The sequence below is a fragment of the Telopea speciosissima genome, chromosome 5, assembly GCF_018873765.1.
Source record: "Telopea speciosissima isolate NSW1024214 ecotype Mountain lineage chromosome 5, Tspe_v1, whole genome shotgun sequence".
Taxonomy (NCBI): domain Eukaryota; kingdom Viridiplantae; phylum Streptophyta; class Magnoliopsida; order Proteales; family Proteaceae; genus Telopea; species Telopea speciosissima.
In genome coordinates, this window is record NC_057920.1 from 13,236,384 (window position 1) to 13,254,607 (window position 18,224).

At 38.3% G+C, this 18,224-nt stretch overlaps 2 protein-coding genes across 2 annotated transcripts in view; both read left to right on the top strand.

The window, feature by feature from the left end:
* Nucleotides 1–16,959, top strand: part of LOC122662715 (aminoacylase-1-like) — a 38,104-nt gene extending 21,145 nt beyond the window's left edge. Inside the window, exons 5-7 of the mRNA XM_043858432.1 lie at nt 313–425; nt 4,759–4,769; nt 16,949–16,959. Coding sequence (XP_043714367.1) covers nt 313–425; nt 4,759 — 114 coding nt within the window. The 3' untranslated portion in view covers nt 4,760–4,769; nt 16,949–16,959. The remainder of the gene's footprint in view (nt 1–312; nt 426–4,758; nt 4,770–16,948) is intronic.
* LOC122662799 (aminoacylase-1-like) lies at nt 7,291–16,881 on the top strand. The gene is made up of 6 exons (XM_043858514.1): nt 7,291–7,931; nt 8,050–8,312; nt 15,123–15,260; nt 15,639–15,854; nt 15,965–16,105; nt 16,768–16,881. The coding sequence occupies exons 1-6, from the start codon at nt 7,316–7,318 to the stop codon at nt 16,879–16,881; spliced, it is 1,488 nt and encodes a 495-aa protein (XP_043714449.1). The 5' UTR covers nt 7,291–7,315.
* Nucleotides 16,960–18,224: the final 1,265 nt, after the last annotated feature.

Consider the following 18,224-nt stretch of genomic DNA (forward strand, 5'->3'; position numbering starts at 1 on the left):
ACAATAAAAAAAAAGAGGGGGAGGGGGAATAACTTGCATGTTTTACTTTGCAGCCTTTATTAGTTTTTCTTAAAAACATTTGAACTTCTTAATTGGTACAAAGACTTTTTCTGTTGCAAAACTTTCTGGCCATTCTTCATTTTCTTTTTCTTGGGAAATTCATACTATTTACGTTGATCACAAAAACAAAAACAACCAGAGTTGCATTCCATTTGTCTTATTGCTTACCTGGTTAATTTGTTTATCCTAGCTTAGTAATTTATGATTACCAATTATTGTTGCCCTTAACTACTATTTTATACGGCATTGCAGTTTCTAAATCAAGTGGAATACCTGAAAGGAATTGAAATATATGAGTCAATCATCGAAGCATACACATCTTACACTGAGCACACAAGGAATGCTGCTTCCACAGACGAGTTTTAACTTTTAAGAGAGCAAACATGGCCCAAGTCCTGTACTGACTGCACGTGCTTTAGCTTCATTGTAGTGTAGCAGGGATAAGGGATGTTTCCCACAATCTCCAATTCTCCTATGCCTACTGTACTGATATGAAATGTAAGATTTGTTCCACTGTTGAACATTGTTTTGATCCAGGTATTATCATCAGTTGAGGGTCTCTTCTGATGGCCAATGAGGCACTTTGTAATTTAATCCTTGATAACATTTGCCAACAATTGCACTGGTAGGTGCCATCTTATTGATCTTGAATGCTTCACTTGGGGTGCCCATGGGTTTGGCCTCAGGTGCTAAAGCCTGAAACTATATCCTTTTTAGCGGTTTTAGATGTCAACTTAATCTGATTCCTTTGGACAATCAATCAATGAAGATGAATCTCAGGAACTTTATTAAGAAGAAAATTGAGAGGGCAAGAACCCTATGCCTCAGAAGGCCAATACCCAACTGAAGGGAAGTCATGGACCTCTTCATCTTCCCCCAATTTGTGATTTGGGGATACTGCAGCTGATGGGTAACTTGGGGTTTTGTAGTAAGACAGACAAATAGAGAAGAAACTAGGAAGGAACAAAATCTAAAGATCAAGGATTGGAAAAGGAGGATCTCCTTAAGCCAGCTATTTCCCACTTAGGTTTAAAAACCTGGAATTGGAATCAGCTTCTATCAATTCCAATTCAAATAAAATCAGATTCATATTAAAATCGGTTGGAATTTGAGAGAACACAGATTATCACAGATCTTTAAATTTTTTTAGTTTTTTATTTAAAAGACTTGTAGATCTTGTATGCAAACTTCTGTGCAATGTAGAACAGAGGCTTGGGACCAAAGGACCTCACGAAATAACAGTTCGCATTCAAGCATCAGAGCATATATTCAAGATCCAATTAGATTGGATAGTTATTTAGGGCAAGCCGCAATGGTGGCAATGGCTACTTTCGATTGAGAGAGGAAAGTGATTTAGGAAAAATAGAATAGGATTTAGGCCAAAATTGTGGAGTGATTTAGATAGGGCAATGGGTATCTTCGATTATCGAGTGATATTTCCTGGTTCTTTCTCACAGCAATGGCGGCAATGGCTAATTCAACTCACATTTGGGAATCTACGCTCATTTCAGTAATTGAAGTATGGGTGTGGTGCTGGTTGTGAAACTGCAGAGTGTTGAACTTGTAGAAGGGAATCAGGGCCAGATGTTTTTCAATCCACATGAAAGTTTGTCCATCTATCTGAATTCCGCAGAAGACTTCTCACCCTAATTTGACGGATTCATCATTCAAGTTCTTCATGTTTTCCTGTGAATTCGAAATTAACTTTTTTAAACAAGTGAAGCGTATTTAATTGTTGCCCAAGGCATTTATTAATAAGCTTTGAAGTAATTTCCTTAAGCCTTGCTTCAGGCCATTCTCCAGGCATGAGCCTGAAATCCCTTTTAGGAAACCTTTCTTTTTTCATTTCTGCCTCTAACACTGTAAAGATTGGTAGGGTTGAAATTCAATCAATAAGAAGCTTTGTCTTGCAGTTTTGAAAAAGTTGAAAAAGGGAGAAAAAATAGATTCTACATTCTAGGGTGATATGTGAACATTGGAGCCAATTGTTTGGATGTATGGTTGCTTCACTCACCTCTTTATTTCTATCTACTACAAATATATCATACCTTAGTAGGTGGGCTAGTGACTCTAGTGGTTGTTCTCGACTTTAATAGATCTTTTCCATCTTTACAAAAAATCTGATCATAAACCAAAAAAAAAAAAAAAGCCATGGAGTAGACACTTCGAGATGAAGATATTTTTACCTTTTATTTGCATCAAATTAAGTTTAATATTGGTACCTCTTTCCTTCTTCACTTGTTTTCAATTTAATTGAATTTTCTGTGCTTCTTTGTCATGATTTATACCATTTAGGTGGGTGAGTTCGAGTTCCCTAACAGTTCAGCCTGCTTATTTGACCACTTTCTTGAACTATGTGTGTTCTTGATCAATTGATTATGTCATCTGATTGATCCAGCCATTAGGCTCTGGCCCATACAACTTTACAAGGAGGGTTTTGATATTTGAATGCTTAGATTTTGAACAAATTCGCAAGACATCACTGAACACTATTGCTGAAATTGTCGAACTTCTTGTGCCTGTGTTTCAGATATGACAACAATCACTCGTTATACTTTCAGAGTTTTATTCTTTATTTTGTTGCCATTACTTCTGGGTATTGAGCCATGCAAAGATTGTAGCACCCTTATGGTTTTGATGCTCATGCTCCTGGCTGCACTGATTTAAAATCGGAATTTATAGATCGACATTAAATACCAATTCTTATCAAACTCTATTAGCTTAATATTCATCTCTATAATTGCTCAATAAATGATTAATAGGGTGGCAATTATTGTGGATGTTCTTATCTCATGGGCCAAACTAAAGCCGCCGTGGAGAATAACAAATGTTGATCAACTTCTGATTTTGTTAAGATTTTTTTTTTTTTAAACTGTGAATAAACTTTCTTTAAATTGACAAATCAAGGGTTTTGAGCTGATACTAGTAGTACTTTGACTTTTGCAACTCACTCTAATTCTTATTACAGGCTGAGATTGCCCGACAGGAAGCTAGGCTTAAGATGGAGAGAGAAAACCTTGAGAAAGAGAAGAGTGTCTTAATGGGAACTGCCTCAAATCAGGATAATCAGGATGGGGCTCTGGAAATCACTGTAAGTGGTGAGAAGTACCGATGCCTCAGGTTTGCCAAAGCTAAAAAATAAGGTTTGACACAAAGGAAGGGTTTAGATAGATCAACACACAAAAAAATAAGGGGGAGGAGGGGGAAGCTTAGTTAGAACTTTTAAGATGTCCTGATTCTATTCTTTAACCCATTAGGACCGCTACGCAACTAATGAAGTAGTGCTTCATGTATCTTAAGTGCAGTGATCTGGTCTTTTCCTTTTTCCTTCTCTTCTTTCTAGCAACTGGTGGATGCATCTGCCATCATATCCATTCCAATGCAGATGTTAAAAAGGATTGGCATTCATTGGGTTTCTTAGTTGTAATTCCTTTGAGGATCATACCTTATTCTACTCAAACAGCAAATCAGTGAAAATGGAGGGACCCCACATGTTGGGTGATGTGGCAACAAAAGGTGTGGTGACCATGCCGCATGGCAGCAGGCCAGTAGGGGCATTTGGTGCAGGCCGTGGGCAGCACATAATCTTGGGTTTCAAAAGGATTCTAAAAGAAGGAATCTGTATGGGCATAAGAGGTTAGGCAAAGGACTCATTTGAAATTTCCAAAAATTTAAAGGGTAATGGTTAATTTAATGAAATGTTTTTGGGTGGTTTGAAAGATTCCAAAACAAGAAATCTAATTGGGATCAAAAGGAATCAAACCCACGTGAAGTCATTAAAAAAGCAATGCAGATTGTGTACGGGCCAGTTGTCTGTAGCAGCCTGTCCGGCACAGACTGGGCTGCGGGCAGTGATGGCCTTACCCCCTGTCCAGCCCTTTACTCGAGCAGGATAAGGTGGTCATTGCATGTGCGACCCTGTCACATTGCATAGGCTACTACGGACAGCTGGACCGTAGGAGATCTGGATCCTTAAAAAAGTTGACTTCATTAATTTTTGGTTTTTTTGTTTTTTTAGGTTGAAAGTGGACTTCATTAATTGAAGCCATTAAAGAAACGGACTTCACGTCACGTGGCTTGATTCCTTTTGACCCCATTTGAGAAAAATCCCCCTTGCCTCACCTTTTTTTTTAAATGCCCTTTAAAATGCCCATTTGTCCAGATGCCTCCTATAATTTTTTCTGCAAAATCCCCTTACCTTCGAAACAGTATAGCACTTTGGTCCAGTCGATTAATTTGGGATGTTAGATGTTAGTTTTAGGGAATCTAATGATCAAAATGCTCCTCTGATAAAAACCCATCAAAATTAAAGAATAAATAATCGAATTACCCTCATCTTTCCCAAATCGTTTAGGATTTGAAACTGAAATTCTTTTCCCCAAATCGATTAGGGTTTGAACCCATCTAGAAAGCAAGAGATCAGATTAAGGAATTAATGGTCCATTTACTTTTCCTGTACATGATGCTTTCTCACGGTAGTAAAGACGTTCCATGGAAGAATTAAAGAGAAAAAGTAAAACTTCAATTAGAAATTTCCTGTTTAATTTCAAATTGATTTTTATTGGCCCATCAATTCCACAACAGTCTGTACTACCTGTTATCACCAGGAAGAAAGCAACAAACCCAAAACGTATTATACAGAAGATTACCTAGTTGAAGGGATAATGAATCAGGGAAGGGAAGCCATTTGTTTGACTCATCAAAACATGGTCTTTCTACATCTCACATAAATGAGTTCATACACTGTTTGTTGTGTCCTCAAGTATTAGTGTTTCAATTACAAATCTCCTAATGTCCTTAAGTCCCATCCACTGTCCAACTTGCAACTCCACGAGTCTTTGCCAATTAGCCTCCACTGCTTTCCCTTTATAAACATCGTCGCACCTCACAACCTGATTGCCACCATCGTACACTTCCAATTTTCCACAGCTCATGAAAACAAGTAGATTAATACCCTGGCGGTGCTGAGATTGCTATGCCAAGTCTTGAGACTCTGGACTTGGGTTGTGAAACTCCAACAATTGCATAAGCATAAAGAAAGAATTAAACAATTAACCCATCCATCTATCTCGATTGTTCACCGTAAGAACACTAGGTTACCTATCCGATTTGGAGAAAAAAAATCTCAATTTCAAACCCTAAACGATTTGGAGAAGATGAGGGCAATTCGATTATTTTATTCTTTAATTTTGATGGGTTTTTATCAAGGGTATTTTGGTCATTAGATTCCCTGAAACTAACGTCTAACATCTCAATTTAATGGACTGCACCAAAGTGCTACATTGATTTGAAAGTAGGTGGAGTTTACGATTAGAAAATTTGTAAAGGCATTTGGACAAATAGGTATTTTTAGGAAGGTATTTGTTGAAAACCCTATATAAAAGAAGGAAAGAAGACTCTTGATTCTTTGTATTTAAAGATCTCTATGCCCCATGTGCAGGGGCAGGGTGATCATTGCATCCATCCCCACATGCGTAGGCGCAGCAGCCTGCACTACAACAGAAAGAAGTGCACCCCAAAAATTATATGATTAGCTACTTTTAGGTTTTCATTTACAAAACTATCCACCTTATGTTTGAATTAACAAAAATAAACAAAAATAAGTTAAGGTTTACAAAACTGAACAAAATAGTCCCTCCCTCCCACATTTATTTTTTTAAACATTTTTACCCCTATCATTGCCTTCTCGCCCAGGCATCCTCTGTTCCCTACAACCCTACCCTTGTCCTAGCCACCGCCATTCTCTGCTACCCCAAGTAACAGAGGAAAAACAATAGAGATTTTTTCAAAGGGGAACTGTCGAGGAAGGAAGGAGAGTCAGTGATTTATCTAATTTTATAAAACTAAACTTGTTTTTGTCCATTTTTATTAACTCTGACATAAGATGAACAGTTTTATAAATAAAAACCCAAAAATAGCTAATCATGTAATTTTCCCTAAGTTTATTGGTTCTCAAAATGGTGAATCTGCCGTTCGTGAAATGTGCAGCACAAATATCAATGCGTCAGGTGCTTCTGTGCTATGCACATGCACCCAAGTGTAGTTTGAGATGCCAAAAGCTCCCTCCTGGTTTGTTCAGATTTCTTGAAATACGAAATCTAGGGTTCAAGTTGCTTCCCGCCCAAGCAGACTAAGTTTGACTTTCCTTTTCAATTTTTTGATTTGTTTATTTAAAAAACTAGGGATAATTTTGGTAAGTCTGCGTAACCGAATAGGAAATGAGTCCGGATCGGACCTTCTCCTGGGCCTACGAGACTAATGAGGAAATTACAATAAACGTCTTTCCCAACAACGTCAACGATCTGTGTGAACCCTGATTGGATAAGGGTGTCAATCGGTTCGGTTTAGGGTATTCGGTCCGGTTTTGGTTCGATTTCATGCATTGTAGGTGTGACCCAAAATCGAATCGATATCCGACTCAGTTTTGTACTTGCAATCGAATCCGAATCCCCCTCGGTTCGGTTCGGTTCGATCTCAGTTCTATTTCAATTTCATAAAACGGTTTTCATTCGGGTCTCATTTGTTTTTTATTGCGATATAATTCGGTTCTTGTATATGGTTCCTTTTTTTTTATGGAATTACAATACCATCAAACCTTCAAATTGCCAACACTACTTTGTTTTTAGTAAATTTCAAAATGCCTTGCCGATTAGATATTTGGATCGTTCGGACTTAGGAGAAAATGGAACGTATGAATTTGAAAGAATTGTACGATTAACTTGAAGTAAAAGAGTAATAAAATAGGAAAGCGAATATGAAAAGCCAATCGATTAGAGAATTAGAGTTATAGTGATAAACAAATACTGTTTTGATTACTTACTTACTTTAAATCTTTAATTACTTAATTATCTTATTAAATATCTTTTACCCAATTAAAAGAAATAGGGTTTGGGGATTAAATGGGTATTCGGTTCGATTTTGGTTCAAACCAATGGTTTTGGACATGGAACCGAAAATAAATCGAACCAAATTAATATATCCAATATTTGATCCGAAGCCAAACCGAATTAATTCGATTCGGCTCGACTCGGTTAATTCGGCTCGATTTCGGATTCGGTTTTCAGTTTCGATTAGATATTGACACCCTTATTATTGGATATTAAATACAAATGCTTCGATTGTAAGCTATTTTGGCATCGATGTATCTTCCATGGGCAATTCTCCTTTTTCGTTCGATGTTCTTTATAAATCCCTTTACTAAATCTCTTCAGATCACTTCGCCACTCTCAACTGATCAATCTCTCTCGTGAAAGATATGGAGGGAATTTATGGAACTTGCTCTCTCTCTTCAGTTCGTCGTTTTTTAATTTTCCTTCTATTCTTCTTCTTATTCACATCGACAGTAGTAGTTGTTTCACTGCCAGAGGATTCATCGGCGATAATCTCAAGATTCCAACAGTATCTTCGAATTAACACAGCTCACCCTAACCCTGACTACTCTCCCGCTGCAGATTTCATCCTTTCTCAAGCCAAAACCATCGGCCTCGAATCGCAATTCCTTGAGTTTGTGAAGAGCAAGCCTGTTATTCTCCTCAAATGGTCCGGTACAAACCCTGATCTCCCTTCTATTATCTTGAATTCACACATGGACGTGGTAGCTGTCGAGAACAATAAATGGACTTACCCTCCTTTGGATGCTCACATCGATGAGGCCGGAAATATCTATGCTAGAGGATCGCAGGACATGAAGTGTGTTGGAATGCAATACCTGGAAGCCATACGCCGATTGAAGAACTCTGGGTTCCAGCCGGTTAGGACTGTTTACGTTTCGTTCGTTCCAGACAAGGAAATAGGCGGCCATGATGGGGCTGAGAAATTAGCTGAATCGGAAGAATTCCAGAAAATGAATGTTGGGATACTTCTTGATGAAGGTAAGATCAGTTTAATTCATTCAACCAAAAAAAAAAAAAAAAGATCAGTTTAATTCAAACTCTTATAGGTTTGATTTTCAGATTTCTGTTTCAATTTTATGATTTGCAACTCTGACAGGGCTGGCATCGACGAATGAAACTTACCGTGCTTTCTTTGCTGAGAGGAGTCCTTGGTGGCTTGTGATTAAGGCTACTGGTTCTCCTGGTCATGGATCAAAACTTTACGACAATAGTGCAATGGAGAACCTAATGAAGAGCATCGAGAGTGTGACGAGGTTCCGGGCTGCCCAATTTGACATGTTGAAGGCGGGTTTGAAGGAAGCTGGCGAGATCATATCAGTGAATATGGTCTTCTTGAAGGCTGGCACGCCATCTCCAACTGTAAGCTCTTGAATTAGTTATTATTTCGCTTAACGTAATAGTTCACTGACCATTTGTTGTCTCATTCACTTGGGCCTTTTATTGATGTCCAACTGCATTAATAAAGCTTGACCAAAAAAAAAGGGAAATTTACACATACCCCCCTGAGGTTTGACGAAAGGATATTTTTACCCCCCAGGTTTGGAAAATTTTACATATCCCCCTGAGGTTTGCAAATGGTAACAGATAGGTCCATTCCGTCAGTTCATGGCTAACACTGTTAAAAAATAGACTTGAACTGACGGAATTGCCCTTACAAAAAAAAAAAAAAAAAATCACCTGCAACTCATCTTCCCCAAATCTATTGGGAAAATGAGTTGTAGGTACATACAACTATACACGGGGAGAAACTAGAAAGGGAGGAAGCCACTGCAGTTTCACTACTGCTTATTGGTTGGATTATTGAAGAAGAAGAAGAAGCATGAGGGTTGGAGGGAGGGGTGAGCAAAGCCTTCGCTTGCAGTCGTAGATTTCATCAATCTTAGCAAACCCTTCTTGCTCCACTTTCGAGAGATCAGCCCTTCTCTGATATGTCATCTATTCTAAAAGAAAACTACTTAAGAACTTTCAAACTAGTCTTGAACTTACACCACCAAGGCCTCCCAACAACTCATCTTCCCTTCCCCAAATCGATTGGGGAAGATGAGTTGCAGGTTTCAAAACCCTTTCAACCTTGCAACCCTCTGTTGTGTTGTCGATTCTGCCCTAGAAGAGCAAGAATATCTGATGGTTAGATCTTTAGAATAGGACAGAATCGATTCTGCCAGAAAAGTGCCAAAAAAGTGAGGACCGCCAACCAGTTAAGAAAGTATAAATTACTATGCAACAAATTCTTGGATCAGGGCCATATTGATGTTGAGGAACCCTTGCTGATTGATCTTCCAAACCTTATAATATGGGACTGATCTGTTGGACAGATTTTGGAATTAATTTCACTATAAAAAAACTGCCAAAAATTTTCAGAAAACAAAGCATCGCAGAGTTCAGTTATTTGGGGCCTCCTTCTTCCTCCATCTGCTTCTCTGTTAAAACTAACAAAGTTCATCTTTTGTTCTTCTCACCAGAGATGTTCCATTAGAACCCATGGATGGAGCAATCAATGGGGATACCTGTAACTCAGGTCCAATTAGGAATCGAAGCTCGTGTTCTCAGTGGGATCGATTTCAGTATCTAAAATCCTAGGGTTTCTATAAGGACTTTTGCTAATCAAACTTCAATTTCCCAAACCTAAGCGGTGGCCCCTTGCTTTCCTACAGCTCAATTGGGTGAGATTAAGTTGGGTCTTGAAGCATTAGGGCATTCCTTCATCTGGGTCTTGGGAGGAAAAGAGAACCAGGGGCGATGGCTTCCAACAGGGGTTAAAGAGAAAGAATGGAAAATGAGAAAAAAATGGATCTCGACCTGCCGAGGCTCCCATCTTGATTGTTCGAAATCGAACTCAGTTAATTGGGGAAATTCTATTGGGGGTAATTCTCAAGTGTAGCTGCTACACGGTTCCTCTTCCCATCGAAAAACCTTGAAAGGCCGGCTCCCTAGTTTTGCCCCTCAGTGGCCGGTTTCCGCCTTTAATTTTTGGAGCTCCACAGCATCCATCGGGCTTATCCTCAATTGTATCTGCTCCACAGATCTTCTTCCCAGCGAACAACCTTGCAGGTTGTCGTCTTAGTTCAGGTAAACGTGGTTTTCACCTTTGATTTTTGAGTTCGAAATCAAACTCAGTTAATTGTTCCATATCTGCAACTCATCTTCCCTTCCCCAAAATCGATTGGGGAAGATGAGTTGTAGGGTGTTTTTTTTTTTTTTTTTGTAAGGGCAATTCCGTCAGTTCAAGTCTACTTTTTAACAGTGTTAGTCATGAACTGACGGAATGGACCTATCTGTTACCATTTGCAAACCTCAGGGGGTACGCAGAATTTTCCAAACCTGAGGGGTAAAAATATCCTTTCGTCAAACCTTAGGGGGGTATGTGTAAATTACCCCAAAAAAAAAGTTATTTTCAAATGCCCCTGAAAATAGCCAAACTTATAGTTACCCCCTGAACTTTCACTAATTTCACCTGTACCCGTACTTTTCAAACTAAGTACTATTATAATCCCTACCGTTAGACAGCGACATTATAACATAAAGGATCTCAGTTTTTGAACTTTAATGGACCATTCTGCCCCTGGATAGGGTAAAATGACCAAAATGACCATACCTGGAAAAAGAGAAAAAAAGAAAAAAAAACCCTGTAACTCATCTTCCCCAAACGATTTGGGGAAGATGAGTTCTTGAATCAGAAATTTTCAAAGTTCATCGCCTGGTTGGCTGGTTCAGTTGCAGAATTTCTCATATTTGTACATCTTATTTTCTGGTATGATTAAATGCTTGCATCTAGTAGGAACCTGAGTTGCGAATTTAATCTCCAAGTCCAAGATCCAGAGCTTTCGTCATTAATGAGAACCAACTTGCGAACCAGATCTGTAACTCCTTTGTCCTTCTGAATCAATTTCCGAAGTCTATTGTTAAATTAATACTTATTTGCTGAAGTTTCCTTGGCCTGGATTCAATAGAGTTCCGGGTTACTAACTGTTGCTGTTTAACCTTGACCGAGTTGAAAAATTCTGCAACTGAACCAGGCTCCAAGACCTCCCTCTCTTTTCCCTTTCTCTTCTTTTGATCAAGAAGAAATTCAATTTTCCAAACTGATGCCTCGGCAGATTCCTGAGTTTTCCATGAGAAAATCAAGAGGGGTAGAATTGAATTCCTCCTCTTCCTCTTCTTCCAATGTGAGTCTCCATGACTTACTTTCTTCTTCGAACTCTGCTGTAACACCCGAACCCAAACCCTCTTGGTAACCGGTTGTTTTACCGGCATCTGAGGCCGGCATCGTGGTCGGCGGTGGACGTCCGTCGTTCGCAGTGTCCTTTTGAGGCCGCCGCCTACTGATTCGGCCACCGCAAGGGGCGGCAGTGGCTTTTAAAAAAACCCTAACAGTCTCTGTTTTGCGATGTGGGGGAAGAAAGAGAGGGAATATTCCCTCTCCGATTCCTTATTCTTATAAAATAAAAAAAATGGTTTTTTGTATGATCAATTTTTTAAGGTCAAATGGGTCATTCTACCCTATCAAGGGGCATAATGGTCCATCAATATTCAAAAACTGGGATCTGGTTATAACATCTTTGACTAACGGCAGGGATTATAATGGTACTTAGTTTGAAAAGCAAGGATGCACGTAGAATTAATGAAAGTTTAGGGAGACAATTATAAGTTTAACCATTTTCAGGGGGCATTTGAAAATAACCCCAAAAAAAAAACTGCATTAATAAAGATGTTTAGGATAACAGATTTGAGAAACCGACCCACTAGATCAGTCATCACTCATCAGGGTCTATTGCTTATTGGATCATAAGTTTAAGGGGACATATCATTCTCCTCCCCTCTAAATATCCATAATATCAAATCCCATTCCCAAGTTTTGAATAATGATAATGCCTTTCCCTACTACCCAAGATTCTATCAACTGTACATGACAGTTAAAGAATACCATTAAATGATGACGTTGACATTTTTTATTTTTTAAAAACCCTAGATTACCCTTAATATAATTTTATGGAAAACAGTTTTTTGTACGAGAGTGTGGCCTACGCCAGCACTCTCATGTGTCTATCTCTCTCCTCCTTAAAACAAAGGGGCAGAGGTGTCTTTTCACATGGGAAAGAGAGAGATAGACTCATGGGAGTGCTGGCGTGGGCCACACTCCCGGACAGAGAACTTTTTCCCTATAATTCAATTTACCCTCTTCAACCTCAAAACTAGGGATATAAATGGATAGGATTTGGATCAGATACGGATTAGATGTGATTGGAGCCGGATATTCTCTGGCCGAATACGATACCTCTAAACGGATTCAGATTTTTTATCATCCGTTTACTTCTTTGCCTTGTGTAGTTCGGACCTTCCTCCCCATAAGGAATATAATTCACTCTTAATCCATTTCTATTACATCATGATTCTCTTTCATCACATTCTAAAATCTATTGAATCTTCAAAAATCTTTAAAATTATTCTTTATTTAATTTTTTTATTATTAAATATTCGAATTTTTTTTGAACGGATTTTAATCAAAATATTCAGATTCTTTTCTAGATATCTCTAAACGAATACGAATGTTACGCGGATTCGGATTTCGATTATCCATTTACATACCTATTCAATACCTCTTTTTCATCTTCTTCCCCAAACCCCTTTTTCGCTTCTTCATCTTCCTCTTCTCCTCCTTCTTCTTCGCACGCCCCACCCCTACAACATCGCTCCTCTCCGTTTTTAGGGTTTTTTTTTTTTTCTTATAATTTTCCGAGGGGGTGGGTACTGGTCAATCTCTATTTATTCCGAGGGGTTTTCTTCACAGATGCCTATGATTTGTTCTGCAATTGTAGGATACACTTGAATGCATTTTCAATTAAGTTTTATAATTTTTTTTTCATTCGATTCAGTTTCAATATGATTTTTATACGATTTCATAAACCATACTGGTTCCGAATTTTCGCATTCCCTTCGAATCCTTTTTTTTTTGTTGTGGGCAGAGATAAATAGGTATATATAAGGGACTTTCGGCAGAGGTAGTTGTCATATTAGCTTCAGAAATCATAACCTTCTCCGCTCCTTCCCCACTTCATTAGTTCATTTCCTTTCCTTATTGTTCTCCATATTCTCCAAGAATGGCGATTGAAGATCCTCTTAGAGAGAGAGAGGAGAAGATGGTATCTTCAAGCGGTGAGTATCCAACACTCAGAATTGGAAGATTCCTCAAGCCTTGTGTGGATTGTTCTGTACAAACAGCGTCGCTACCTCACATTCCACTCTTATCTGAAACAATGTCTCAAAATCTTACAAAATGGCCTTTAGAGGTTCTTCTGTTCAAGGGTTGCAACCTACCACAAAGAAAATGGAAAGAATGGGTTGATCGTTTGGCAAAGAAACATGAACAGATATGGAAGAAAGCAGGTATTTACCCATCAATTCTAAGTTCCACATATTCTATCCAAATAGATCGGGAACTACTTCTTGGGCTCTCAGAATTTTGGTGTTCAGGCACCAACACCTTTGTATTTCCATGGGGAGAAACCACAATGACATTAGAGGATATGTTGATTCTAGGTGGATTCTCTGTTCTAGGACTACCTGTTACTATTCCTGTCATAGAAAATCCTCTTAAGAAGATAGATTAGAAATTGATTGCAGAGCACAAACAGTTCAGTCGAAGCAGAGCTAAAAAAGCTGAAGAGTCAGCTTGGATCAACCATGGTGGCGGCGGTGGTGTTGGATACAGCCATGTTGGCTGCGGTGGTGGTGGATACAGCCGTGCTGGTGACTGGCTACGGAAAAATAGAAGAGAAAAGAAGAAGAATTAAGAAAGAAGTGAGGTTAGACACAAGGGTAATATCGTTTTTTGAACTGCTGTTTGAACACCGTTAGCCACTTCGTTTAATTTCTAAATATTACTCTCAAAAAATAGAGAATTCTTATAGATCGAACGGCTATATTGATTCCGACCAAGAGCTCATTAGAAGTTTCAAACCCAACTTGAGATGGTTTGAGATATCATCTAATGGGTATTGTCATAGGTTCGTAGTGCATAGATAGAATTCAAATTGGATTTATCTGCATGTGAATTTAATTGAATTGGAACACATGATATCCTATTTAATTCGATGAACTTTGAATCCAATTCCATTGTGTTAGTCAATAACTGCATTATCTAAGCAATTATTTTGTATTCAACCATTTGTTTCTTCTTTTCATATTAAATATTCTAACTTACTTAGAGAAGCTGAAATTTTCTCTGGAATACTTTTCTATATAAATCTACATTGTCAGTCAAAACCTTAGAACTTAGAGAGTCCATCCAAAGATTGAATGCAGACTTGCAAATCATAATATGAATATGACCACCTTAGATCTTTCCATAAAAGAACTTATATTAAAATCTGTAAAAGGATTTCTGAACCCTTCACATTTGCAGTATCTACATCAAGGTTTTAAAATATAATCTGGACAGACCTGGATCTGATTGGAAATCAATTTGTTTATGGTTATTTGCTAGATTCAATTTAAGAAGAAAAAGGATATATTGAACCCTATATGTTCTCAAAAACAATATTTTCATGGTATTTTAACCATAGCTATCTGTTAACATCTTATCATTACTGATCGAGCTCAGATGATGATTTAGGAATTTATTATTATTTTTTTTTTTGGGGGGGGGGGGGGTTGGTGGTGGTGGTGGTTAGAGCTTCTTTTTTGCCCCTTGTACTCATTCAACTCAAATTTTGGTGGCAAGAACCTTGTTGTAATGAACAAACAGGGAAGCATAGAACAAGGGGAAACCTCAACTTACAGCTGTATATTTGGTCACTGCCTTATCAGTTCAAAGTAACTATACAATGAGTCAGTAACCATGTCTAGGAGGGGGCATACCTAACTATAATTTTTTTTCTTCCCCCGGGGAATAGTGCAAATGCACATGGTTTAAGGAATTTTGGACTTCTTTTTTCTTGGAAACTATTTCCTCTTGGCCCAACATGTAGCTCCCACCACTTTCATATAGCAGTGTAGCCGCCTATTTTGTCAAGGGTTCAGCACTCCCCATGGCCCCAAAGTTGGAAAAAAGCACTCTATAAAACCACCAGCAGATTCTTAACATCCCCCCCCCCCCTCCCCCAAAAAAAAAAAATGAATTTCAGATTTTGGTATGCCTTTCTGATGTAACTTCCATATTCCTTCTGTCAGGGGTTTGTTATGAATATGCAGCCATCTGAAGCTGAAGCAGGTTTTGACATTCGAATCCCACCAACTGTTGATGAGAAATTAGTGGAGAAACGGATTGAAGAGGAGTGGGCACCTTCTTCACGCAACATGACATTTGAGGTATGGAGGAGTTTTTCCTAAAATTTGTGAACAAATCTAGAAATGTGGGAAGGAAGCATTTAATTTATTTATTCCATTGCCATTAAACTGGCATTGAAACTGTTGCCAATATTTTATGTGAACAAAATCAGTAGAAAGGAAGAGAGTAAAAGAAAATTACTACTACAACTGTCACTACATTAGATGTCCTCATCTTTTTCTTTAAATTTACTACTTTAATCACTGCGAATATTTTTATTATTATCCTTCATCTGTGTGCATGAATGTTTTGTCATAACTGTCAAATATCTGTCGTGAAGGCAGAAGAAGCATCAGAATTGTTAGGTTTGTGTTTTGGGAGTGCATTTTTTCAATTCTAACCATGTTTGCTTGGTACAGTTTATAAGAAAGGTGCCAGTCCTCCCTGTTACAGATGGCTTTAAACCATGGTTGGCCCTTTTAGAAGGGGCTGTAAAGAAAGCTAATGGCAAACTTGGCAGACCAGAAGTTTTACCACTCTCATCAGATTCTCCATACTATAGACAACGAGGATTGCCAGCAATTGGCTTCTCTCCCATGACAAACACTCCTATTCTGCTCCATGACCATAATGAGGTAAAATGTCAAAGTTATTCTCTATGCTTCTGGTCACTGTTTTGGCTTTTCCATGTACCTGTAATCCCGTATATGTTCTGTCTGTGCGTTCATTTGCATTTTTTTTGTAGATATACAGAGGAAATTCCATTAAACATAGAAATGAATTCATAATGTTTTCTTTTAGGAGTAAGATCTGTATTTACAAATATAATAATGTTAAGGCACCAAATGGTGTTGCTGTAACATATTTTGTTCTTGTTACCTGTTTGGTTTGATTTCCATATAATTCAATTCTTCAAAATTTGGCAATTTCGCCAGTTCTGCTGAGTCTAAAATGTGTTAGGGTTTATTTCCCTTGTGTACTTTTTGAGGTATTGTACCATTCCCCTGCGAGCAGTTTTTTCATCGGAGGATGACAATCAACTCTCTGGACCAATAGGCTGCTGGGACAATTACTAAGGCCCAGCTTACTTTGTCCTCTAACCAGGACACACTGTCAAAATTTGGGGTCAACACTTGATTTCTTGGATTGGATCATTTTTTTTGCTTATTCTTTCACTTGGATGTTTTATGTTTTTTTGGATGAATGAAAAAATTCATTACCAAAGGAAGGACAAAAAAGAAAAAAGGAGGGGGAAGGAGGAATAACTTGCATGTTTTACTTTGCAGCCTTTATTTGTTTTTCTTAAAAACATTTGAACTTCTTAATTGGTACAAAGACTTTTTCTGTTGCAATACTTTCTGGCCTTATTTCATTTTCTTTTTCTTGGGACATTCATACTATTTACATTGATCACAAAAACAAAAACAATAACCAGAGTTGCATTCCATTTGTCTTATTGCATACCTGGTTAATTTGTTTATCCTAGCTTAGTAATTTATGATTACCAATTATTGTTGACCTTAACTACTTTTTTATACGGCATTGCAGTTTCTAAATCAAGTGGAATACCTGAAAGGAATTGAAATATATGAGTCAATCATCGAAGCATACACATCTTACACTGAGCATACATGGAATGCTGCTTCCACAGACGAGTTGTAAGAGAGCAAACATGGCCCACGTACTGACTGCACATGCTTTAGCTTCATTGTAGTGTAGCAGGGATAAGGGATGTTTCCCACAATCTCCTATTCTCTTATGCCCACTGTACTGATATGAAATGTAAGATTTATTCCACTGTTGAACATTGTTTTGATCCAGGTATTATCATCAGTTGAGGGTCTCTTCTGATGGCCAATGAGGCACTTTGTAGTTTAATCCTTGATAACATCTGCCAACAATTGCACTGGTAGGTGCCATCTTATTGATCTTGAATGCTTCACTTGGGGTGCCCATGGGTTTGGCCTCAGGTGCTAAAGCCTGAAACTATATCCTTTTTAGTGGTTTTAGATGTCAACTTAATCTGATTCCTTTGGACAATCAATCAATGAAGATGAATCTCAGGAACTTTATTAAGAAGAAAAATGAGAGGGCAAGAGCCCTATGCCTCAGAAGGCCAATACCCAACTGAAGGGAAGTCATGGACCACTGCATCTTCCCCTAATTTGTGATTTGGGGATACTGCAGCTGATGGGTAACTTGGGGTTGTGCAGTAAGACAGACAAATAGAATAGAAACTAGGAAATATCAAAATCTAAAGATCATGGATTGGAAAAGGAGGATCTCCTTATGCCAGCTATTTCCCACTTAGGTTTAAAAACTTGGAATTGGAATCAGCTTCTATCAATTCCAATTCAAATCAAATCAGATTCATATTAAAATCGGTTGGAATTTGAGAGAACACAGATTATCACAGATCTTTAAATTTGTTAAGTTTTTTATTTAAAAGACTTGTAGATCTTGTATGCAAACTTCTGTGCAATGTAGAACAGAGGCTTGGGACCAAAGGAGCTCATGAAATAAAAGTTCGCATTCAAGCATCAGAGCATATATTCAAGACCCAATTAGATTGGATAGTTATTTAGGGCAAGCCGCAATGGCGGCAATGGCTACCTTCGATTGAGAGAGGAAAGTGATTTAGGAAAAATGGAATAGGATTTAGGCCAAAATTGTGGAGTGATTTAGATAGGGCAAAGGGTATCTTTGATTATCGAGTGATGTTTCTTGGATCTTTCTCACGGCGATGGGGCCAATGGCTACCTTCACGGTGATATGGTTACCCTAGCAGAGGATGAAGAAGAGGAACGAAGTAGATCGATTTATGAGATGAGGGTATTATGGCCTGTTGACATTCACTTAGCTTGTTCATTCTGACAGAATGGGTATTAAGGGTGTCAATTTGGGATTGGAATCGGGAACCGTCCCAATACCGTCCCGCTAAAACCCGGTACCGGACTGTCCCATTAGTAAATGGGATGGTACTGATATCTGATTTTGGTACCGAA

Bases quoted from the DNA above. Each gene is read 5' to 3' on its own strand.
- LOC122662799 (XM_043858514.1), top strand. From the start codon at position 7,316: ATGGAGGGAATTTATGGAACTTGCTCTCTCTCTTCAGTTCGTCGTTTT. The intron at 15,261-15,638 runs GTATGGAGGAGT...TGCTTGGTACAG, and splicing joins CACGCAACATGACATTTGAG to TTTATAAGAAAGGTGCCAGT. The intron at 16,106-16,767 runs GTTTGATTTCCA...ACGGCATTGCAG, and splicing joins TTGTTCTTGTTACCTGTTTG to TTTCTAAATCAAGTGGAATA.